We start from the raw sequence: 25,275 nt of genomic DNA on the forward strand, positions 1-25,275 counted from the left end.
GGTCTCCCTGACCCACAGAATTAGGATTATTACAGTAAGAAGGACCAAATGGAAATCTCTGAATATCATATGCACCATCACCAAAACATTAAACCAAGTCTTTCTAAACCCAGAAGTAGTCCAATCCTAAAAAGAACTGAAATATACAAGAGTAGTGATTCCTATTTTCCTATTTTGTTTAAGTTGTGCAGATGATAAGCAATAATGTAATGAGTTAAGTTTACTCAGGCGATGACTGCAATGTTCCAAATATAGTCTGAAGCGAAGGAAAGCAACACAAGCACTGGCACCTGTGTGCAATTCCTGATAGAAAAAGGTGTTTTCTCTATCCCAATAAGCAGAGAATTCTAGGAGCAAGTTTGCATTCTCTCTTGACAATGAGAGCAATGTATGTAACTTCACCGTCCATACTGCCTCAGGTATTTATCATTTTTAGTTCTAACATCTCATTATCTGTGGTAAGTGGAATAATAATTGCTTTCCAAGATGTCCATACCCTAATCCCAGAACCTGTGAATATGTTAGGTTACACAGTAAAGTATATTTAGGGTTGCCAATAAGCTGACTTTAAAATAGTGAATTTATCCTGGATTATCCATGTGGTCTTAATTTAATCACAAGGGTCCTTAAAAGAAGATGAATAGGGCAGAAGAAAGAACTAGAAAGATGGTAGTCTGAACACAACTCAGCCCAATGCTCCTAACTTTGAATTTGAGAGGAAGGGGGCCCAGCCAAAGAATGCAAACAGCCATTAGAATCTGAAAAAGGAAAGGCAAAAGATGATCTACTACAGCCTATGGAAGGAACACAGTACGGCCAAGGCCCCAATTTTAGCTCAACTGAGACCCACTTTACAAAGTGTAAGATAATAAATTTGTATTAAGCCACTAAATTTGTGGTAATCTGTTATAATAACAATAACACTAATACGTCATCTAAGAGAAAATTATTCTGGAATTCTGGAATGAAACTGGACCACTACCTCACATCACATACAAGTATAAATTCAAAATGGATTAAAAACTTGAATATATAACCTGAAACCATTAAACTCCTACAAGAAAAAATAGGCAGTAAGTTCTCTGATATCAATCTTGGCAATATTTTTTGGATTAGTCTCTTCAGAGAGGGCATATAAATTAAAAATAAATAATGGGATTACATAAAACTAAAAAACTTGTGCAGCAAAGGAAACCATCAACAAAATGAAAAGGCAACCTACTGAATGGGAGTAGATGTTTGCAAATCATATATCTGATAAGGGGTTAATATCCAAAATATATAAAGAACTTACACAACTTAATATCTAAAGAAAACCCAAATGAACAACTCAATCAAGAAATGGGCAGAGGACTTAAATACACATTACTCCAAAGAAAACATACAGATGGCCAACTGGCCCAAGAAAAGATGTTTAACGCCTTTAAATGTTTTTTTGTTTTGTTTTGTTTTGTTTTTTTTTTATGATAGTCACAGAGAGAGAGAGAGAGGCAGAGACACAGGCAGAGGGAGAAGCAGGCTACATGCACCGGGAGCCCGACGTGGGATTCGATCCCGGGTCTCCAGGATTGGGCCCTGGGCCAAAGGCAGGCGCCAAACCGCTGCGCCACCCAGGGATCCCCTAACGCCTTTAATCATCAGGGAAATGCAACTCAAAACTACAATGAGATATCACTTTATATCTATCAGACCGGTTATCAAAAAAGACAAAAAATACTCAGTGCTGGCAAGGATGTGGAGAAGAGAAAACCCTCATATACTGTTGGTGGGAATGTAAATTAGTGTAGCCACTACGGAAAACAGTATGGAGGTTCTCAAAAAATGAAAAGTAGAGCTATCATGTGATGCAGTAATTCCATTGCTGGATATTTAGCCAAAGAAAACAAAAACACCAATTCAAAAAGATATATGCACCCTTATGTTTACTGCAGCATAATTTATAATAGTTAAGATATGGAAGCAACCAAAGTGTCCATCAATAAATGAATGGATAAAGAAAATCTGATATATATATATATATATATATATATATATATATACACACACACACACACACAAATGTACACAATGGAACATTACTCAGCAATAAAAAAGAATGAAATCTTGCCACTTGTGACAACATAGATGGACCTAAAGGGTAGTATGCTAAGTGAAATGTCAGATGAAGAAAGATAAATATCATACGATTTCACTTATATGCAGTATATATATGCAAAACAATTGAAAACAGGGACTCAAATGAGTACATGTACATATATGTTCATGGCAGCATTATTCATAATATCCCAAAAGAAGATGCGACCCAAATATCCATCTACAGATGGATGGATAAACAAAATGAAATATATATTTATTCATTTATATTCCACACAAAAGAATATTACTTGGCCTTAAGGAGAAAATTCTGACATGTACTCAACATAGATGAACATTGAGGGAGTTATGCTAAGTGAAATAAACCAGTCGCAAGAAGGAAACTACTCCACAATTCCAGTTATATGAGGCACCTAGTATGGTCAAATCCACAGAGACATAAAGTAGAATGACAGTTTCCATGAGCTGCAGGGAGAAGGGAATGAGGAGTTAGTGCTTAATGGGTACTGAGTTTCAGCTTGGGAAGATGAAAAAAGTTCTGGAGATGGATAGTGATGATGGCTACACAAGTGAATGTACTGTATGCCATTAAACTGTACACTCAAAAATGGTTAAAATGAGTACCAAGCTGAAATCATAGATCTGAAAAATGTAATAAATTAACTGAAAATTTCAGTAGAGAGGTTCAACAGACTAGACGAAGATTAAAGGAGTTCATCACCATGAAGAGATCTGCCTTATAAGAAATGTTAAAGAGAGCTCTTCATGCTGAAACAAAAGGACACTAATTAATAACATGAAAACATATGAAAGTATAAAACTCACTGGTAAAGCTAGAAAAAAATCTACAAAAATAAAGAAGCTGAATATAGATATTTTCCTCAATTAGTTTCTGTTTAAAGAGCAATAAACTATAAAAATCAGTGAAAAAAAGTTAAAACGGTAAGCTTTAGGTTACATGTATTTTATCACAATTTGTAAGCTGTTGTATAAAGGGTATAGCACTTCCATTTTGCAAGATAAAAAGGCTCTGGAGATAGATTACGCAATAATGTGTATATACTTAAGGCTACTGACCTGTATGTATGCTTAAAAATGGTTAAGACAGCAAGATTGAAAGAAACAAAGTTAATATATAAAAGTCACTTTCCTGCACAGCAGCAATGAATGAACAAGTAGAGTTTGAAATTTAAAACACAATGTCATTTATATGAGCATCCAGAAATAAATGAAATACTTAGCTTAGTCTATGTTCAGGGAGAGTACAACTCAATACTGTCAAAATGTCAGCTCTTCTCAACTTGGCTTTATAGATTCAATTGAATTAGTTAATCAGAATCCCATTAACTCATTTATTCTAAAGTTTATATGAAGACGCAGATTAGCAAATTCAATACTGAAGGAAAAGAATAAATTGAAGACTGCCACTGACTAAATGACTTCCTATAAAGCTACAGTAATCAAGAAAGTGTGGTATCGGTGAAAGACCAAACAGATCAATCAAACAGAATAAAGAGCCCCCCCCCCCAATCTACATAAATATAGTCAACTGATTTTTGATAAAAGAGCAAAGGCAATACAATGGAGCAGATGGTCCTTTCAACAAATGGCATTAGGATAATTCCCACATGCCAAAAACAAAAAAAAAAAAAAGAATCTGACACAGACTTTACACATTTCACAAAAATCAACTCAAAATGGATCATAGACCTAATGCAAATTATGATTAGGTATGGTGACAATTTTTTAGATAAAACATAATGCATGAAAAAACAAAATCATAAACTTCTGTGCTGCAAAAGACAATGTCAAGAGAATAAGAAGACAAGTCACGAGCCTCAGACTAGCAGAAAATACCTTCTAAAGGTATATCTGATAAAAGACTGTTCACCCAAAATGTACAAAGAACTCTAAAAGTCAAGTAAGATATCAAGCCATGAAAAGACATGTAGGAACCTTAAATGTATATTTCTGAGTGTAAGAAGCCAATCTGAATAGGCTACATAATGAATGATTCCACCTACACAGAATTCTGGGAAAGGCAAAACTAAAGAGACAGAAAAAAGTCAGAGTTGTTGGGAGTTAGGCCAGAGGGAGGGATGAATAGGGTGAGCAAGAGGATTTTTAGGGTACTGACATTACTCTATACACTATAATAGTGGATACATGTCATGATACATTTGTCAAATCCAAAGAATGTACAGAGGCAGAAGGAATCCTAAGGTAAACTATGGACTCTGGGTGATAATCATGTGTCACTGTGGGATCACTGATTTTAACAAATGTACCAAATGTAACAAATGTGTGGGTTGTCAAAGGCAGAGGCTGTGCATGTGTGGGGATGGGGTGTATGGGAAATCTCTATACCTTCCTCTTCATTTTGCTATGAACCTAAAACACTCTAAGAAATATAGCTTATTTATTTTTAAAAAAATAATTAAGATGATAAATTTTATTTTATGTGTATTTTACTACAATTTAAAATTTAAAAACAAAGGCACTTTATTAAAAACAACTCATGAGTAAAAGATTCAAAGTTCAAGATTCCAGGAATTCTTAATACAGCACATTTTGAAAAGGTCATTGATATGTCTTAGACTCCATATTGCAACTAACTCTTACCCCTTGTCAAGTATTGATGCAGTATTCAAAGAATACTGGTAATTATCTGAAAAGGCTATTAAAATACTCCTCCCCTGGGGCGCCTGGATGCCTTACTCAGTTAAGCACCTGTCTTTGGCTCAGGTCATGATTCTGGGAACCCCAGGATCCAGCTTCACATCGAGCTCTCTGCTCAACAGGGAGCCTGCTTCTCCCTCTCCCTCTGGCTACCACTCTGACTACTTGTGTGCTCTCATTCTGTGAAATAAAATCTTACAAAACAAACAAACAAACAACAACAACAAAAAACACTCCTCCCTTTTCCAACTATATAAGCTGGATTTTCTTCATATACTTCAAAGAAAACATAGCAACAAATCCAATGCAGAAATAGATATGAGAATCTAGCTGCCATCTATTAAGCTGGACTTTAAAGAGATTTACAAAAATCTAAAATTGTGCCAGTGTTCTACACTTTTTGTTTCAGAAAATAGTTTTTATTTTTTAAATGTGTTGACTTATGTTAACAGGTAACAGATCCGTTACTGTCATTTTTAAATGAATAAAAATTCTTAAATTTCTATGTTAATTTCCAATATGACAAATAATAACAGAAACAAAACACAAGCAAAAGCTCTTTGAGAATTTCTGTAATTGGTAATGTGTAAAGAAAAATTTCCAAAAAGTCTGCAAACCACTGCATTAAAATAGTGTTACGGCGAGGATCTGTGTCCCTACAAAATTTCATGCTCAAGTCCTAACCCCAGTGTGACGGTGTTTAGAAGTGGTACCTTTGAGAGGTCATTAGGACTAGGGATGGCGGTGAAGGTGGCTCTCTCAGGATGGGATTAGCACCACTCTAAGAAGAAACACCAGAGAGCTTGCTGTCTCCACACACAAAGCAGAGGCCACTGGAGTGGCCTCAGCAAGAAAGCAATGGTCTCTTAGCCAGGAAGAAACCCCTGACCCCATCAGACCCCTACCCTGACGGCATCCTGGGCTCAGACGTGCTGTCTGCAGAACCGCCAGAAAATACATTTCTGCTGTTTAAGCCACCCAGTTGAAGGTATTTTGTTACAGCAGCTCAAGGTCACCAATACAGCATGTAACATAGCAAAAAGACTGTTAACAACCCAAAAGCCCATTAATACAAAGAACTGGCCAAATTAAATTGTGGTACCTCCAAACAGATGGAGAAAGAACACACTCCACGTGCTGCCACTGTCACAGGATGGTCAGATTCAGAACAGTGTATCTAAAATGTCGCTTTGCCTCTAAACCACCCCTAGTATATTTTTAAATTCTGAGGCTTCTTTGTACTGTTCTTTGTATCTGGCCATCACGTATCTCTGTCACTGGCAGCACCGCAGACACTTTTTTTGTTGTTTTTTTTTTTTTTGTCGTTCCCCCCCCCCCCCCCCCAACTGCAGGACAAAGGATTCCCGTAGGAATGCCAGATAAGTCACGTTGGAACGAATGGTGAGGAGAGTGTGGCTTTTGTCTTCTTTTCCTTCAGATGTTGGGTGGAGGTCAAGAAGATTCTGGAGTGCTTCCGAGAGCGAGAAACGTCGAGACACTTTTGTGAAGTGCATGGAAAACCCCCAAGGAAGGCTACCCACTCCTCCGATTCAGAGAGAAGGCGGTCTGTCCTCGAGCTCACGGCAATCACCCTCCCTCTGGGGACTCACTTACCCATCCCCACGCCCCCTCCCCCTCCCAGGCCGGGCTTCCCGGCCCCAGGGGAGACTGTAGCGGAGCGGGGGCCGCCCTGTGACTGAAGCAGGTACTCCTCCAAAGGAAAAGGAAAACCTTCCTCTGCCCCTACCAGCGTTAACAGGGTCTCCGCGGCCTTACCGGCTCCCAATGCCAGCAAGTCGCCGAGCCCAGCAAGTAGCAGCATTAGGCGGAGCATGGTGTGGCTTCTTGGGCTCCGAGAATGGACTGAGGCGGCGGCGGTTGGGAGCGCTCGAGGCGCGCAGTGGCCGCAGCCCAGCCGCACGCGCTTGCGGGCCGGTGATCTCGCGAGGCCACGGCGCCCAGGCTCGCGCCGAGGGCGGGGGCAGCGTGGCTAGTGAACGACGCCCGCAGGGTGCGCTCACCTGGCTCCCACCCGCAAGCGCACGCGGGCCGGCAATCTCGCGAGGCCGTGGCGCACAGGGGCACGCCGGGGAGGCGGCGCCGCTGACGCGAGTGGCTCACGGGATGCTCCCGCCTGATCCCTAGCCTGCTTGAGTCCCGCGTGGCCTACCCAAGAGCCAGGGGCTCCCGGGGTGGGGGTGGGGGGGCATCCAGGCGGCCCTGAGGGCCCCCCCCCAATGTTTCGCTAGCTTCGTGGTGATGGACCTAAAAGAACTGACGCGTTTATTGTAGGCTGTTTTGTAGCAAATGCTTCCAGATGTTTTGAAAGACGAACGTGCAAAGTTTACGAATTTAAAACTGTACGCACGCACTCCTATTTACTGAAGCTGGGTTTCCAAAATTAAAAAAAAAAATTAGCCAGATGTGCGAAAAAGATTCCAAGAAAAGGAAAAGTGAGTCCATCTTGCTATCTTCCAAGAGTCCGCTGTCATTTCTGCTCACACCCACCGCTCAGGTGCACTGTGTGATCCGGATGGTTCTTCACAAGCCCTTAGCTAGAATTCAGGTACCATTCTCTCGTTCAGAAACTTATCAGCACAGTGAATATTCACTTATTCGTATAATGAATGAGATGGAGAAGATTGTTACCCAGAGTCCCAGTAAGTATGTTCCAGTGGAAAAATTTAAGTCTCGAGCCCAGGCTGCTACCTATCTTCTCCTGCCCCAATTACTTCGGCCACTGAGGCGCCTGGTCTTTCCTGAAAAAAACATTGCCTGAGTCCCTGGGACGAAAGGGCTTCCAGCTCAGCCTCACCTCCAGTCTCCACCTGTACTATCTTTTAATTCTTTTGAAATCCCAAAGATGAAATTAATCAATCATAGTAATTAACAGAAAGACAGACACACCAACTAAAAGGCTGGTTGGGAACACACAAAAGCTCACAGGGAATCACCACATCTAAACTAACAATTGAGACGCGGTTTTACCCATGCATAGGATTTCAACAGGACCATAAATAAGCCTATAAAGGATTCGCATGAGCAAAAACAAGGCAAAAATCTACACGCAGCTTGTATCCCAACAGAACAGCCAGTTCTAGACTAGCACTGCTTCTAGGGAGTAGTTGAGCCAAAAGCTGGTTTCATCTTGCTTCAGAATTAGAAAAACAATCAGAGTTAAGTACCTTTAATTAGTGTTAAGTATTTTGAATGAAATCCTGGTTTATTTATTGTTTCTCTTCAACCTTTTCTGTTTAAATCTTTAAGAGAGCAGACTTTATATTATTCTTATGTATATCGTTCTCTCCATAACAGTAGATGTCCCATCCAGAACTTATATATCACAGTGCCTAGTGATACCTGACGGTAGAGTTTCAGTAAACATCTATGGAATTTAATAAAATCTGATTTGTGCTTAGAAAACCTGGACTGTGCTTATCTATATGGTTAGAGACCCAGGCATCTGCCTGAGAGAAATGGAAAATGCAATATCCTGAACAAGGTAATTTGTGAACATATAGTCAAACAGTGATATCAAAGTTACAGATAATTTACTTATTAAAATGTCTTTAGCAGATGGCAAAGAAGCCCTTTAATATTTGAAAATTTTGAAGTGACATCTATGGCCAAGACATGTTACAATTTTTAACAGCTATCCAGAATAAACCAAGGACAAACCTAAGTGAAAATCTTATAAAACATGTGAAAAATATATATAAAAGTAAAAGTTCAGACTGATCAGTCTTTTAGAAACACTTTCTAAATATTCAAAAATCCAAGGATTTATCTAATTCTGAGAAAAATTTTAAGTTATATAGTTAAATATTACCAACATTTCAGTGATATGAATTACAGTTGCAAAAATTGAGACTATATATATGAGAAAAAGAAACAAATATTTTAGTCTTATATGAATTCATTTGGAGATTTAAACTGAAATGAAGAATCTTCATTTGGGATTGTTTATACCTTTTTTTAAATAAAGAAACATTAAAGATTGTGTTTAATTCAGTAATGAGGAAAGTGGTGAGGTATTATAGCCAGTTCAAAGGAGAATCCAAAAATCAGGAATATCGAAATAAATGTGCTATTGGAGGCAAAACAGGGAGGGATGTCAGCTGAACCTTTGCTTGCAGAATTTTCATGTCTATGGATAAGAATTACTTTGCACTGCTATCAGTTATCTACAGTGATAAAACTGTCTTACTGTTGTAGAATAGTTCCTATAGAATCCTATAGACAGGAAAGGTGAGTTCTCTTCTAAACTCCAGACAATGCATACACTGAAGTACAAATTTTCCCCTATTTTTCTATATCATCCTTTATATGGACTGCTTGGCCCTCCACCCACATCCTATATATAATCTTTAATATATACCAGATTGTCAATGTATTCTTCAAAGAACTGAAAGACCTGTCTTCCTCAAAAATAATCTGTTTTCCTTTAATAACAAAAACACTACTGTGCACAATTTAGCAGAAGCCTGAAAATTAGTGAGATAATATCTGCAAAAGTTTAACTAGTAGTTTTATCTAAAATTAGTATGATGTTTAAATTAATAAGGTTATAAATAGCTGGATATTTAGGAAGTTACTGGGCAACACAAAACAGAATTTCAAGTCTTTTATTTATTGCAAATGTTATATTTGTATATGTATATATACACAAACCAAGATTTTTTGAAAAACTAATGAAATTCAATTAATAAACCGATTATTAAATTCTATTATGAAAGGTTACGAAAATTTTTTGAGTGTTTAAAATTTTACCATCCATATCATTTTTTCCAAAGTAAAAATTCATTTTTTACACAGCTGGAACAGTAACTCCTACACGCCTCACTAGCTTTTTTGCATTTATCTAAGAAAAACTTTTTCTAACTTCTTTTCTCCAGGCTAATTTCTTTGAAAACATTAGTGTCAATGGAGACATGATCCAGCACACTTCAGTAAATGTAAACATTCTAAATTATATTAATAGCAAGCTTTGAAGTTTCAGATTTTAAACTTAAAGTGCTCATGAAATTCTCAAGTGGTTTTATGGTATCTCAATTTGATTGAAGATATTATAAAAGCTCCTGCTTTATTACAGCCATGTATCAACAGCATATCTGATTAGTTCTATTAAATACTCCGTACCTTAAAGTTTAATTTATTTAAAATAATGCTATTGTAAAAGAATGCCATGCTTTAACATGATTCATAATAGAAATTCTATTATTAAATTAATTTTTCTAATATTCATTATCCATAGATAGATCCATAGACTCTATTATCCCTAGAATCCATAGAATCATTTATCCATAGAATGATCATAAAAATGGAAGACAAAACTGTGTGTGAATACACACATACACTTTTAGTATACTTTGTACATTCAAAATAAGATCATGATATCTAAATTGTGGGTTTTGCGCATTCTTCTGAAGACAATATTCCTTTATTTGTGTAGTGAATGAGATAGACAAGATTCTAGCATATGATGATTAATAAGTCCGTGCAAGATGAAAAATATTAGATATTACTGACAGCTAATTAGTTTTTAAGGTATTAGATTATCACATGTTCAACCAGAAACTACATTAATGGCAACTAAGGTCAAATTTCAGAATTACATTTAAGTACTTAATGACAAAACTTAAGAATCATTACAATACCATGTTTAAAATAACATAATCCATGTTCGGTGCATTAACTTCACAGAATGACTGAATAAGACTTATTCAGTAATGGAAATGGAAATGTTATTCTAATTTCCCTGGCTTTATTGCATGTCTTATATTTCTCAATTCCCACTACTCAATTTCTGTTTTTTTTTGTGTTAGTAAAGTTTGTTTTATGGTATTTTGTTTTCATTCATAGTTGCAGCAGGAAGAAAGGATTTTCAAGAAAATATCAAGAAAAAAAGATTAGCTCAGTTCCCTGAAGATGTCTGCAAAAGTAAAGGTAAAAAAAAAAAAAAAAAATTCAAGTGAGGGAACTATATAAAGGAGGTGCAGGTGCAGGACGAGCAGGAATTAAATTTCCCTGAGATGATACTTTCGGTTGTGGTGGAGGTGGCCTGTGAGGGGAAAAAAGACAGTTAATCATGTGTTTCAACTGAATAAAATAATACTACATCATTACAAGCCTAACAACAGCATCCTTAACACTGCTGACAATTCTTGTTTTTTGTTTTGTTTTGTTTTTGTTTTTGTTTTTTTGCTGACAATTCTTAAGAGTACACTGTATTCGGAGATTATTATTCATCTTATATGCATGGTTAAAGGATGCAATCAAGACTCTAAAATGGATTTACTACATAAAGTAATGCTATTCTATAATCAAAAATATTGTATGACAGTTCTGATTTATACATTTGTAAAAGGAATAGCAAATGAAATTAAAAAGATAAATTGTAAAAGACAAGTGAGGTCACTAGCTCCCTGTTTACATAAATAAAGCTGAAATTCCAACTCAATTCAAAATATAACATCCACTCTGAGAATTAAACCTGGTATAACTTCTATACCTATCCTTAACCTCTATATTCTTCCTCACCCTTTGCATCCAATTCTAGTATTCCTCTACTCCAGTACCACACCAGAATATTACCTGGTGAATATCTGTCTCATAATTTATCCCTCTCTTGATGAGCAGCTGGATTTCAGTGCACTCTGATTACATATTAAAGATTATACCAAGAGGACACTCCTCAGTGTTGTGATACAATTGTAATTTGAAGGACTTTTAGGGGTGGGAGGGGTAAGATGCATTTTATATATTGCAAAATAGCATAGCCAGTGATCCTACTTGCTGATTTTAAGCCCAGCCATTGAGAACTGAAATATTTCAGTGCTTGTGTTTTTCAGTTTTAGAACTGCCAGTTTTTCAGTTTCAGTTCAGAAACTGTGAACTGTGTTTCAGTTCAGTTTTAGAACTGCCACATGATTCTCTTATTAGAATTTATAGTTCTGTGCTGAAATTCTCAAACTTAACTACTAATTCCGTGACATAATCATTATAGTCATTTTAAAGTCTGTGTCTGATAATGGTACTCACTGATTACCCTCTGAGTATGTTTCTATGGTATATGGCTTTTCTTGTTTTAGTCACATATTCTTTTCTTGTAGGTCTGCTCTTTTGACAGGGGAACCAAACATAAAAAATTGTAGAAATAAATTGAGGATCTAGTTTACCCTTACCACTGGGTCCCAACACAAAGCCTGGAATGATCGCCAGGGTACCTTTTCCTTGCCTGGGCTCCAGTTTCTGTTCCCTCAGCCCTGTGAATCTGTTACAAGCTCTCCTCAGCTTCCTGTCCTCTCAGTTCTCACATTCAGAATTGGCAGACATGTCCAGGACAGAAAAGTGTCTCCAGAAAGCTGGGATTACCTCTGGACTGCCTTCTTTTTCTGGGCCCCACACTTCCTCCTCACTTCCTTGGTAGTTCTCTCATGCTTTCAAACACATTTTTTCTTACATTGTCTAGCTTTTCTAGCTATTCCTAATAGGACTAACCCATCTGGTTTGCCAATGCTGGGTATTTTAAAGGCCCTTATTTTTGAATCTTAGGTACATTCAAAGGCTGCAGCACCATTTGCTTATCTTGCTCAGGCTTCTTTAAAATTGCATGTTGACACCGCACTAATATGACAAAACTAACAAAGAGTTCTTAAAAGCTTTTCTAAAAATTGTGTTCTATCTAAACTACTGGCAATAAATACCTTGTGTTAAATTAAATACAAGAGTAAATCTTAAGACATTAACCCTGGGTTTTATTCTGGTTAAGTAATCTAAGTGAATTCACTTCAGACCTTGAGGGGAACTGCTGAGGCTGCTTGGCTGCATAAGTTGGTACTGGAAATCTGTTTGCATAGATAGGCTACAAAGGAAAAAACAGTTATTACCACAATGCGCTCATAAGTATGTGTTCTATACAGTTTATTTTCTATATGAAAGTAATCAATATATTTAAAATCAATGAATAGATGACTTACAATGCTGACATTTAAAAATATTTTGCTTATTCAACAACGTTGCCACTGAATGTGGGATACATTTTTTAAAAAGATTTATTTATTTACTTGAGAGAAAGAGAGAGAGATGTGCAGGGTGTGAGGTGCAGAGGGAGAGGGAGAGCGAGAATCCCATGCAGATTCCATGCTGAATACAGAGCCTTGGCATGGGGCTCAATCCCAGGACACTGAGGTCATAATCTGAGCTGAAACCATGAGCTGAAACCAAGAGCCAGACACTCAACTGACTGAGCTACCCAGGCACCTCTATCAACGTATTTTAAATAAAAATCTTCCAAAAATGTATCGCCAAACTTGTTTGGTACCAACTGGCATTGTAAATACTGCTAAATTATAACCCTTAGTTTTGGGATTCATGATAGTCCTTCCTTGACAAGATAGATGGAATGAAGTTTTGCAATACAGCAAGAGTCTATAACAAATAAGAGTATACAGATAAGCCTCAAATAAGAAAGTAAAAGTAAGAATACCACATACCACATTATATTGGGAACAGTTAGGGAAGGTCAGATGGAATTACTAAATCACCAATGATGTGATCTTGACCAAAATGTTGTCCACTACTGCTGTTTTCTAAAGTTCTATGAGTAGCAGAATATGCAGTGTGGTGGCTTGGTCGGTTAAGGATCAGACTCTTGATTTCAGCTCAGGTCATGATTTCAGGGTGGTGAAATTGTTAGATTAAGCTCTAGGCATGGAGCCTGCTTAAGATTGTTTCTCTGCCCCTCCCCCTGCTCGCACACTCTCTTTCTCTCTCTCAGGAAAAAAAGAATATGCACAGCGTTGGGAGAATAGCTTAACATTCTCTGGGTCCTGCTGTGGAACAGGTAGTCTATTTTTTTGCCCCAAAGAATGATTTGCTTATACTTTGTAAATGGAGAAGGTACTCAAGAAAGTGTCTCATTCCCTTTCCACCAACCCATCAAAGCAGTACTTTATTTAAAAGGATAGTTAAACTCTACTTCTTGGAATTTATTTGACATATACTTTTACACATATGCAAAGACCCGTTGAAGGATCCTTGATGATGCATTTTTCTGTAGTAACAAGATTTGAAATAATCAGTTTTCAAATCTATGATAAATCCATAAGATGGACTGGTATATAATTATTAAAAAGCATGAAATACATGCTTATTACAAACAGTGAACTAAAGTGTTCCAAGTAAAGGGTACATAAAATGCTAGTTAAAATATTAATAGGCATTTTTTAATGCCTGAATGAGTTACTAGGGAGTAAGAAACATCTTAAAGACCAAAAACAATAAGACAGTATGAAAGAGTACTGAGTATGTAGCAGCATTCTTCCTATGAATGAATATCTTTCATCCTTGGTGGTCTACATTATGTGTTTTCAGGTAATTCATAGACGTAGAAGACAAAACCTGGAGCCTGAGTTGGATGGATTGCCCAAAATAAGACCTAATATAAAGCTTACGCCCCTCAAGAGCAATATTCTCACTGGATTAACTTAATAACAAAACACCTGTCCCAAAGAACAGTAGAGAAACTGCCTAAATAGAGACCTTGGTACTGATAGAAGGGGAATAAAAGAAAATCATCTCCATGGAGAATTTCTAACCATATATCCATCTTCACAAGGCTTTGGGGGCAGAGTTCATAACACTTGTGTGACCCAAAAAAACACCAACAAAAATCTTAATTTAAAGGCATAGAAGACTGACTGCATGTGGCCAATACACACTCTCTGTAGGAACTCACTATAATTCAGGACTGAAATAACTCTCCTATGTAAAATTCAAAAGAATACCAGTTTACAATCAGTATTGCAAAACACACTAATGAGCCACTGCAAGAATCAGAAATAACAAACCACAGAACCAAGACTGCACACATTAAAATGATCAAATAAAGCACAAAAAAGTAGGTATTTTTAACTGTTTAAAGAAATGAACACGTTTAAAAATATAATGAAGCTACAAGAAACTATCACAAATAACCAATAGATTTGAATCTAATTTATCTAACAATGTGTGTAACGACTAGCAGAGGAGAAAAATGAAATGGGGCAAGGGGGAAACTAAATCAATCCAAAAAGATAGAAGCTTTGTGGTGTGGGGAGAAAACAGAAGGAACAGGAAAACAATGAGATCATAAAAATAATATGGTAGAAAAACTATATTAATAATTGTATTCAACATAAAGTCTCCAGTTAAAAGACAAATATTTTTTAAAATTTGTAAGATAAGATATTCTCTTTATAAGAGACAACATAAAGACAAGAGTTGCATGTAAAAAGACATAAGGTGAATATTAAACAAAAAGAAAAGCTGATATTGCTGTATTAATATTTAAAAAATGGATTTAAGAGAGATGGTCTTTCCCAATCTCATACATAAGGACTCTAACTACTGACAGCTGAAAGCCTTTTAAAAATAGCTATCAGGAACTGCTTTAGGGACTTCTCACCATCAACATGAAAGATGTTACTGCAGGAATATGGGGAAGTATTTAAATATGCTAAGGAAACTGGAAGTTTTTCCCCCAAAATCAGGAATACAAGGATGCTTGCCTTTACCACCACTATGCAACACAGTACTGGAAAATCTAGCCAAAACAACTGGAGAAGAAAAGAAAATAAAAGACATTCAAGTTGGAAAGAAGAAAACTACCTCCATTCACCAATAATATCCTAAAAAAAAAAAAACAACAACAACCCTGAAGCGTCCACAAGAAAGCTAGTAGAGCTAATAAATGAATTCAGAGGAGATGCAGGATGTAACATGAACATGCAAAAAATCAGTTTTGTTTGTGTACATCAGCAATGAAAAATCCACAAAGAAAATTAAGAAAGCAGTTCCATTTACAATAGCATCCAAAAGAGTAAAACACCTAGGAATAAACTTAACCAAGAAGGTCAAAGACTGGGCAGCCCGGGTGGCCAGTGGTTTAGCGCCACCTTCAGCCCAGGGTGTGTTCCTGGAGACCAGGGATCGAGTTCCACATCGAGCTCCCTGCATGGAGCCTGTTTCTCCCTCTGCCTGTGTCTCTGCCTCTCTCTCTCTCTCTCTCTCTCTCTCTCTCGCTCACGTGCTCTCTCTCTCTGATAAATAAATAAAATATTTTTTTAAAAAAAGGTCAAAGACTTGTATGCTGAAAATTACAAAACACTGCTGAAAAAAATTAAAGTAGACCTAAATAAGTGGAAAGACAACTAGTGTTTATGGATTCAAAGACATAATACTGTCAGGATATGTCAATATAACCCAAAGTGATCCACAGATTCAACACAAACCCTATAAAAATTCCAACAGCCTTTTTTGCAGAAATGGAAAAGTAGATTGTCAAATCATATGGAATCAAAAGGGCCTTAAATAACAAAACAATCTTGAAAAAGAAAAAAAAAAGTTGGTGGACTCAAACTTTGCAATGTCAAAACTCATTACAACTCCACAATAATCAAAATAGTGTAGAACTGCCAGAAATATGGAAGTAGAGCCCAAATGAACAGAATTGAAAGAATAGAAATAAACCTATACATTTATAGGCAACTGATTTTCCACAAGGTTCTAAGTCCATTCAATGAATAAAGAATAGTCTGTTCAAGAAATAGAGCCAGGACAAGTGGATTTCTACATGCAAAAGAAAGGAGTCAGGGATCCCTGCGTGGCTCAGCGGTTTAACGCCTGCCTTCAGCCCAGGCCATCATCCTGGAGTCCCAGGAAGGAGTCCCACATCAGGCTCCCTGCATGGAGCCTGCTTCTCCCACTGCCTGTGTCTCTGCCTCTCTCTGTGTGTGTCTCTCATGAATAAATAAATAAAATCTTAAAAAAAAAAAAAAAGTTAAACCCCTGTTTCATACTATATGCAAAAATTACTCAAAATGGATCAAAGACCTAAATATAAGAACTAAAACTTTTAAAACAAACAAGTAAATCTTCACATCTTTGGATTTGACAATGGATTGTCAGATATGATATCAAAAGCTCAAACAACAAAAAAAGATAAATTGGGCTTCATAAAAATTAAAAACTTTTGTGCACCAAAAGACATTATCAACAAAATGAAAGACAACCTACAAAATGGAAGAAAATATCTACAAATCATATTTTTGATCAAGTGTTAATATCCAGGACCTACAATTCAACAACAAAAAGACAAGCAACCCAATTTTAAAAATAGGCAAAGGACTTGAATACACCTTTCTCCAGACAAGATATACAAATGGCCAATAAGCACATGAAAAGATACTTAACATCACTAATCATTAAGGAAATGCAGATCAAAACCACAACAAGGTACCATTTAACGTCCACTAAAATGGCTATAATAAAATTTTAAAAACAAAGCAAAGCAGAAAATCACAAGTGTTGACAAAGATGGGAAGAAATCCGAACACTCATGGTAGAAATGTAAAATGGTGTAGCCGCTGTGGAAAAACCATTTGGTGGTTTCTCAAAAAATTAAATATAGATTCATGATATAACATATCAATTCTACTCTTAGGTATTACATCCAAAGGAGCTGAAAATAGGTACTCAAAAAAAAAAAAAAAAGTCGGTACTCAAACAAGTACGTGTGTGTGTGTGTGTGTGTGTGTGTGTGTGTATGTATGTTCAGGGCAACACTATTCACATTAGCCAATAGGTAGAAACAATCCAACCACCCATCCATGGAGGAATGAATAAGCAAAATCTTGTATATACATAAATATATAATTACGTGATATGTAAATAAATAAAGTTCTCATATATACTACTATAGGGATGAACCTTGAAGACAGTGCTATATGAAATGTCAGACATAAAAGAACAAATACTACATGATTCCATTGGTAAGAGGTATCTAGAATGGACAAATGCACAGAAGTAGAAAGTAGAAAAAGACCCTGCATAGTCAAAATAATCTTGAGGAAGAAAGACAATGAAGGGGGCATCACACTTCCCTGATTTCAAACTATACTACAAAACTATAATAATCAAAACAATACAGCATTAGCAGAGAAACACACACATAGGTCGATGGAATAGAAAAGAGAGCCCAGAAATAAACCCATACATACATGATCAATTAATTTACAGCAAAGGAGCCAAGAATATACCATGGGAAAAGAACAGTCTCTTCAATAAATCATACTGGGAAATCATAAATCATACTGTCCAATTGGACAGCCGCATGCAAAAGAATGAAACTGGACCACTATCCTACACCATACACAAAAATTAACTCAAAATGGATTAAAGATTTGAATGGATGACCCAAAGCCATAAAACTCTAAAAAGAGTGGCTCTTGGAGGGAATTTTCTGGATTTGATACCAAAAGCAAAAATAAACAAGTGAGACCATGTCAAACTAAAGAGCTTCTGCATGGCAAAGAGAACCATTAACAAATGAAAAGGCAGTCTACTGAATAGGAGAAAATATCTGCAAATCATATATCTAACAAGGGGTCAATATCTAAAATATATAAAGAACTCATACAACTCAATAATAAAATAAACAATCTGACTAAAAAATAGAAATACTGCATTATATAGTAATTCCACTTCTGGGTATTTATCCAAAGAAAACAAAAACACTAACTCTAAAAGAGATCTGCAATCCCAAGTTCACAGAAACATTATTTATAATAGCCAAGACATAGAAGCAATCCAAGTTCCCACTGATGGATGAATGGATAAAGAGAAAGAGAATATATCTATGTATCACATTCTCTTTACATATATATATATATGAAAAAATATATATGTAAATATATAAATACATAATATATATTAATATATAATATATATAAATGAAAAAATACATAAAATAAATAAAATACTATATTCAGCCATAAAAAGGAAGGAAATCCTGCCATTTTCAATAACATGGATCAACCTCGAGGGCAATATACTAAGTGAAATGAATCAGACAGAAAGACAAATACTGTATGATCTCGCTTATATGTAGAATCTTAAAAACACACACACAAGGATCCCTGGGTGGCGCAGCGGTTTGGCGCCTGCCTTTGGCCCAGGGCGCGATCCTGGAGGCCCAGGATCAAATCCCACGTCGGGCTCCCGGTGCATGGAGCCTGCTTCTCCCTCTGCCTATGTCTCTGCCTCTCTCTCTCCCTCTGTGACTATCATAAATAAATAAAAATTTAAAAAAAAAAAAAAAAAAACACACACACATATACACAGAGAACTACAGATTGGTGTTGCCAGAGGTGGGAGTGGGGGATGGATGACATTGGGTGAAGGGGGTAAAAGGTACAAACTTCCAGTTACAAAATAAATAAATCATGAAAATGTAATGTATAGCATGGTGATTATAGTTAATAATATTCTTAAGAAATTATCCATGTTATTGCTATATCCATGTAATAATTATTTTTTAAATTTTTGCAATGTGATACCATAATATTAAAATTTTTTTTGTTGTTGTTTTAAACTTACAGCTTCTCTGGGAGGAGTCACTGAAGAAACATGTCGAGGAACGCTCACTGGTTGTCTAGAAGCTTTTGCTTGATTTTTGCCATCTGATCTGAAAGAGACAATTATTTTTGAGCTAAAGTAAGTTTAGAATGTTTCTACATGATATGTTACGTATACCTTGCATTTTCTCAATTATAAAATAATGATGATCATAATGATAGCTAAAATTTTATGGCATTTTTTAACAGCATTCACACGTTTTTAATCCTTACATATTAGAAAGTTTTATTAGCCCCATTTTACAACTAAAAAACCTGAAATTCTAAGAAACCATAAAATTTAGCCAATTAGGCCACTATTTCTAAAACTTTTCTCCTCAGGTCTTCCTAAAATCAAATAATAAATGCATATTATTAGGCTGAATACACAAAACATGAAGTAGTCATTCTAAAAAATAGTGTAAGGAGCAAAGACGCTGGTAGGAAAGGTTATCAACTAAGGAGAGACAGCTGTAAGGAGAGAGCTATGGTTATGGAAGTAAAATTTCAGAAATGGAGACTGGAGAATTATCTACAGATTGGTCAGTTTGAGTGTGAAAGGAAGTAAGAGAAAGAAAGAATAAGAAGATAAATCTTAGGCTATATTAAAAATTAAAGCTAACATCAGGATACTCTAGCAAAATATTATGTACTAAGTAAGAAATCATTATTATAATAAGCTGGCCTTTTTTATTTTAACACAAACTAGTTTTTGAGTAATTATATTATACCAGCAATGTGCTATGGATTTTATTTGTTAATATTTTTGCATTTAATCCTCACATCAATACTAAGAGACAGGTAATATTACTCCTATTTCAGAGGAAGTAAACTAAAGCTCAGAGTTTTATTCATTTATTCCAGTTCATAATTCTAGCAAATGACAAAACTGAAACTTGAACTTAGGATCTGATTACAAGGCCATGCTAATATATGTTATATTCTAATGCCAATATGTTAGAAGTGACAGTTGAGAGACAGTCATACAAAAGTCCAACACATAGACCAGAAATGTCAGGTGTCTGAATTTTGATAGCCCTTCCTTCCATCAAAATTTATTTCTTAAGAACTTCTAATTCACAAAACATGTTGTCAATATTTGAAATACTCTTCCTCTGTAAGAATTAATACTTGAAACAGACAAAAGAAAATAGTTTTGACATTTATGCTTTTTATCTTTATCCAGTATTTTAATCTCGAACTAAGAAGCCCAATTAAGGAGTTGTAGCCCAAAATTATCAGAAATCAATGTCCAGCAACATGAACCCTAAAGGGCCATTTTCAGTAGCATACAGGCTGTTCATTGTAATCCTCTCCCTCACCATGATAAGAGGTGGCTGAGTCACCACTTTTCTTTAACCCCTGCTAAATCTTAGAACCCTATTTTTAAACCAACCCCTATGATATCACTATCATCATTAAGAATTACTTCAAATTATTTATATGAACTTAAAAGAAAAAAAAAATCTCAGTACTCATATGTTTGTGATCTCTTCTTTTGGAAGTAGCTTCTCCACAGTTGATCTCTCTTGATGAAGACAAAAGCAGCACATACAATAAGGGGAACAATTAGAAAGAAGAATACCAGAAGTCCATCTCTCAGTGCAGTATTCTTTTCTAAAGAAAACAATTTCATATTAATAATCATTAAGTTAGAAGTTAACACATATTAACTAAAACATACTAGGTGATTATAAATATTTTCTATTAGTTTTCACATTGTTCAAAAGTGAAACTGACAGAAACTGAATATATTGAGAAGTCTGGTTTATACCTCATCCCTACCTACTTCATTTTTGCCTTCCCATTTGATAATCATTTTCATTAGTTTCTTATACAATCTTAAAATGTTTCTTTGTAAATACAAGCAAAAAATAAAGTATGTTTTTATTGCCAACCCTTTCTTACACACAAGGTACCATATCAAAAAAGCTATTCAGCACATCATTTTTTTCACTTATCTAAGTATCTCCCCAGACCATACATAGAAAACCACCTCATTTTCTATGCAGGTATACAAAACTCCATTATAAGGACATCCTATAATTTATTTAACCAGTATCCTGATACTTTTATTTTTCCAATATTTTGCTATTCCAAAACAATGCTATAATAAATAATCTTGCACATATATGACATCATATCAGTGTATAGAATAGTTTTGCAGAAATAGAATTGCTATATCAGAGAGTAAATACATTCATCATTTTTTAAACCAGTGTCAATTGTCCACCACAGTGGTATTTACAATTTAGCATGCCAGGCCACAACATACAAGAATTCCTCACAGCCCCATCACTGGAATTAAACTTTAGCATTTTTGCCAACCTAAAAGGTGAGAAATTGTATCTTTTTTTTTTTTTTAAGGTTTTATTTATCTTTTTGAGAGAGAGGGCGCACCAGTGGAGTGGGTGAGGAGAAGCAGGCTCCCCACTGAGCAGAGAGACTGATGTGGGGCTAGATCCCAGGACCCTTGGATCGTGATCTGAGTTCAAGACAGACATATAACCAACTGAGCCACTCAGGCACCCCTAAAATTGTATCTTAGTTTAATTTGCATTTCTTTCTAATATTATGAGGCGATCAACTGCTTATGTGTAAGGAAACACTGTAGTTCTTTTTCTGCTCAGTCTATTTTTCTATTGGACTATTGGTTTTTCTCTTCTCAGTTTCTAAAAGCCCTTTATATATCAAAAATTAACTTTGTGATATGAGTTGGAAATATTTTTCCTATTCTGTCATTTGTCTTAGGGTACAATGTTTTTCTGCATGCATAAGTTTATTCTTAGGTAGCTGAATTTATCAATCTTATTTTTTATGGCTTCTGGGTTTTAAGTCTTATTATAAATTTTAAAAATTCATTAATTCACATTAACTTGACTATTCCATGTTCTTTAGAAAAAGAAGGAATATAGTAAATAAAAACAGTAGTGGTAAGTAGAAAAGTTGTTCACATAATTTTAACTTTGTAAAAGTAACAGAAATTTCTGTTAAAATTTGTTATGAAACGACATGAAATAACATTCAACCCAATTAAAAATAAGAAAAGGAAGTATTAAAATGAGCTTGATCTCCCATTTTATACTTACTAATGTGTAGGCAGAATCTAAATAAAAGCATCCAACCCTGTTAAGGTTATGTTGAAACTGATACCTTCATACTGTCAGTGACATTAACACAAATTCTTTTGGAATTTTAGTCAAGAACCCTAAAAAGGATTATACCTTTGACCTAATAATCTCATTTCTGACAACTTACCCTTCAACTAAAAAAAATGCGTAAGTATTAAGATGTACACTACAATGTTATCAATGCATATCAAAAACTTAGAAACAACCTAAATGTCAAATAATTAGAAAACACCAAGCAAGTTAAGGCACATCCACTTGATGGAATGACACGAAGCCATTAAAATCCATAGTTCCAACTTCTACGTCTAGCCAAGATGGAGTAACAGTGTCCAGATTTATCCTGGGAACTATAACAACCAGAAAACCAGACAAAATACATTAAGCAACAGTGTTCAAGACATTGGGCATCAGATAAAGAAAAATGATCCCTGAGACAGAAAACAAGGTGAGCTTTACACTTGTCCCAGTTTGCTGCCCAGAGAAAGCTAACAGTCCATAATGAGAGGTGAGGGAACCCAAGCAAAGCTCAGTGCTCTCCTTGAATTAAGGAGATGGAGCTGGTTGGCTGAGGAGACCAAGGCAGCTAGAGTTCACTGAGCAAAGTACTGACTTGGAAGGGATAGCTACACAGACGTAACTTAAAAGATGTGCATAGGGCTCCTCTCAAATATTCAGTTGGGTACTGAGCAACATATGCTGTAAAGAAACCACCTGAAACAAGAGAAAGATCCCTCTGAAAGGATTAGTAGGAATAAACCTCATAGGTCAAACAAGATGAAGGAAAGTGCCTATGCCTACCATTCACAGCAGAAATTTCATATCAAAGTGGCACTGAATAGAATTAAACAGAAGGCTTTTTGCTTCAGTAATGGGGCAAAATCAGCCCTAGACTAAATGTTCAAGTCCTGCCTAATATGAAATGAAATTTCATATCAAAGTAGCACTGAGTAGAATTAAACAGAAGGCTTTTTGCTTCAGTAATGGGGCAAAATCAGCCCTAGACTAAATGTTCAAGCAAGACCCAAAAGGATCAAAAGTATGACCAAGTAACATAAGCACAAAAGAACAAAACTCATCAATAGGAATCCCAAAATATCTAATATACAACAAGGCAAAATTCAGTTTCTGGCATCCAGTTGAAAAAAAAATTACAGGCAGGCAAAGAAGAAACATATAACCCAAAATAGGAGAAAAATCAATTAGTCAAAACTAAAAAATTATATAAGATGTTAGAATTAGTAGACAAGGATACTAGAAGTTATTCTAACTGTATTCTGCATCTTCAAGAAGCTAAAGATCAAACATGCTATGTAAAGACATGGAAGTTACAAAAAAAAAAAAAAAAACAAAAACAGAACTTATAGAAATAAAAAAAATATCTATGATAAAAAACACACTGGATGGGATCAATGGCAGATCAGACATCACAGAATAAGAGTGAACTTGAAGAATAACAATAGAAACTATTCAAAATTAAATATAGAGAATAAAGAATTTTTAAAAATCAAAGCAAATCAGTGAGATGTGAAAAAATTCCAAGTAGCAAATATGCAATTGGAGTCCTAAAGGAAAGGAAGAAAAAAGAAAAAAATATTTGAAGAAATAACGACCACAGTCTTCCAAAGTTGAAGAAAACTATAAAAGCACAAGTCCAAAAAGTCCACCAAATCCCAAGGACACCAAGGCACATTTATAATCAAATACTAATAACTATAGATATAAAGAGAAAATCTTACAAGCAACCAGAGTAAAAAAGATGCCTAAAAAACAAAAGACCAAAAAAGAAAAGATGATTGCCCATTCTTCAGGAAAAGTAATGCCAGCCAGAAGACAATGGAGAAAACATCTTTGAAGAAGTAAATGCTGAGGGGGAGGGGAGAACACAGAATGTCATCCTTACATTCTTTACGCAGTTATCATTCAATGAAGAAAGCAAAATAAAAACTTCTTAAGATACACAAAACTAGGGGTGCCTGGGTGGCTCAGTCAGTTGAGCATCCAACTTTTGATTTCAGCTCAGGTCATGATCTCAGCCCATGTTAAGCTTTGCACTCAGCAAGGAATCTGCTTGTCTCTCTCCCTCTGCTCCTCCCCCTGCTCACTTACTCTCTCTTCTCAAATAAATGAATAAAATCTTTTTTTTTTTTTTTTTTTTTTTTTACAAAAGATATAGAAAAACTAAAAGTTTCTGTCACTGGCAGACCTGCATTATAAGAGATATGAAAATAAGTCATTTGAGTAAAAATTAAGTGAAATGGAAGAAGCAGAGTGAAATGATAAAATACCATACGAAGAGACTGTGATAAAAAATACCAATATGACAGATTTAAACCCAAACATCAATACTCAAATTAAATGTATGTGATCAAAACAAGTCAATTAAAATGCAAAGACTGGCAGACTGACTCAAAAAGCAAACCAAGGGGCGCCTGGCTGGCTCAGTCTATAGAGTGTACAACTTGGTCTCAGGGTTGTGAGTTCAAGCCCCATGCTGGGCATGGAGCCTACTCAAAACAAAACACATCAAAAAATAAAAAAGCAAGACCAAACTATATTCTGCCTACCGGAAATCCACTTGAAATATAAAGACACACGGGCTCCAAGCTGAACATGGAGCCTGCTCAGGAGTCTCTCTCTCCCTCTCTCTCTGCCCCTCCCCTTCTCCCCACCTCACAGCTCACACACGCACTCTAGCTCTCTCTCAAAACAATAAAATAAAAAATATAAATAAATAAATATAAAGACAAACATTAAAAATAGAAGAATAAGAAGGGATTTCCATGCTGACTAATCAAAAGAAATCTGGAGTAGCTATATTAATTTCTGAATACAGAGCACAAAATATTATCAGGTATAAAGAGAGTTACTTTGTAATGATGGAGTCAATTTATCAAGAATAGAACAAAGCTTTACAATACATAGAACAAAAACTGACA

The 25,275-nt window shown here is 35.7% G+C and overlaps 2 protein-coding genes across 8 annotated transcripts in view; both read right to left on the reverse strand.

Annotated features, from left to right (window-relative positions):
- The window catches only part of ADAM32 (ADAM metallopeptidase domain 32), a 182,675-nt gene extending 175,973 nt beyond the window's left edge, over positions 1–6,702 (reverse strand). For 5 of the 7 annotated variants that reach the window (XR_005371453.1, XM_038560019.1, XM_038560017.1 and 2 more), the window contains exon 1: positions 6,550–6,702. Coding sequence is in view for 4 of the 7 variants with exons in the window: in XM_038560019.1 (XP_038415947.1) it covers positions 6,550–6,607 (58 nt within the window). In the remaining 3 variants the exon portion in view is untranslated. Of the gene's footprint in view, positions 1–6,520 lie in introns of all 7 variants that reach the window. The other 2 variants (XM_038560021.1, XM_038560020.1) reach the window with 2 other exon arrangements.
- A 3,989-nt stretch (positions 6,703–10,691) lies between these two features.
- The window catches only part of ADAM9 (ADAM metallopeptidase domain 9), a 136,566-nt gene continuing 121,982 nt past the window's right edge, over positions 10,692–25,275 (reverse strand). Inside the window, 4 exon segments of the mRNA NM_001195402.1 lie at positions 10,692–10,834; positions 12,570–12,637; positions 19,192–19,279; positions 20,684–20,825. Coding sequence (NP_001182331.1) covers positions 10,741–10,834; positions 12,570–12,637; positions 19,192–19,279; positions 20,684–20,825 — 392 coding nt within the window. The 3' untranslated portion in view covers positions 10,692–10,740.

This window comes from Canis lupus, chromosome 16, assembly GCF_011100685.1.
Source record: "Canis lupus familiaris isolate Mischka breed German Shepherd chromosome 16, alternate assembly UU_Cfam_GSD_1.0, whole genome shotgun sequence".
Classification (NCBI taxonomy): Eukaryota; Metazoa; Chordata; class Mammalia; order Carnivora; family Canidae; genus Canis; species Canis lupus.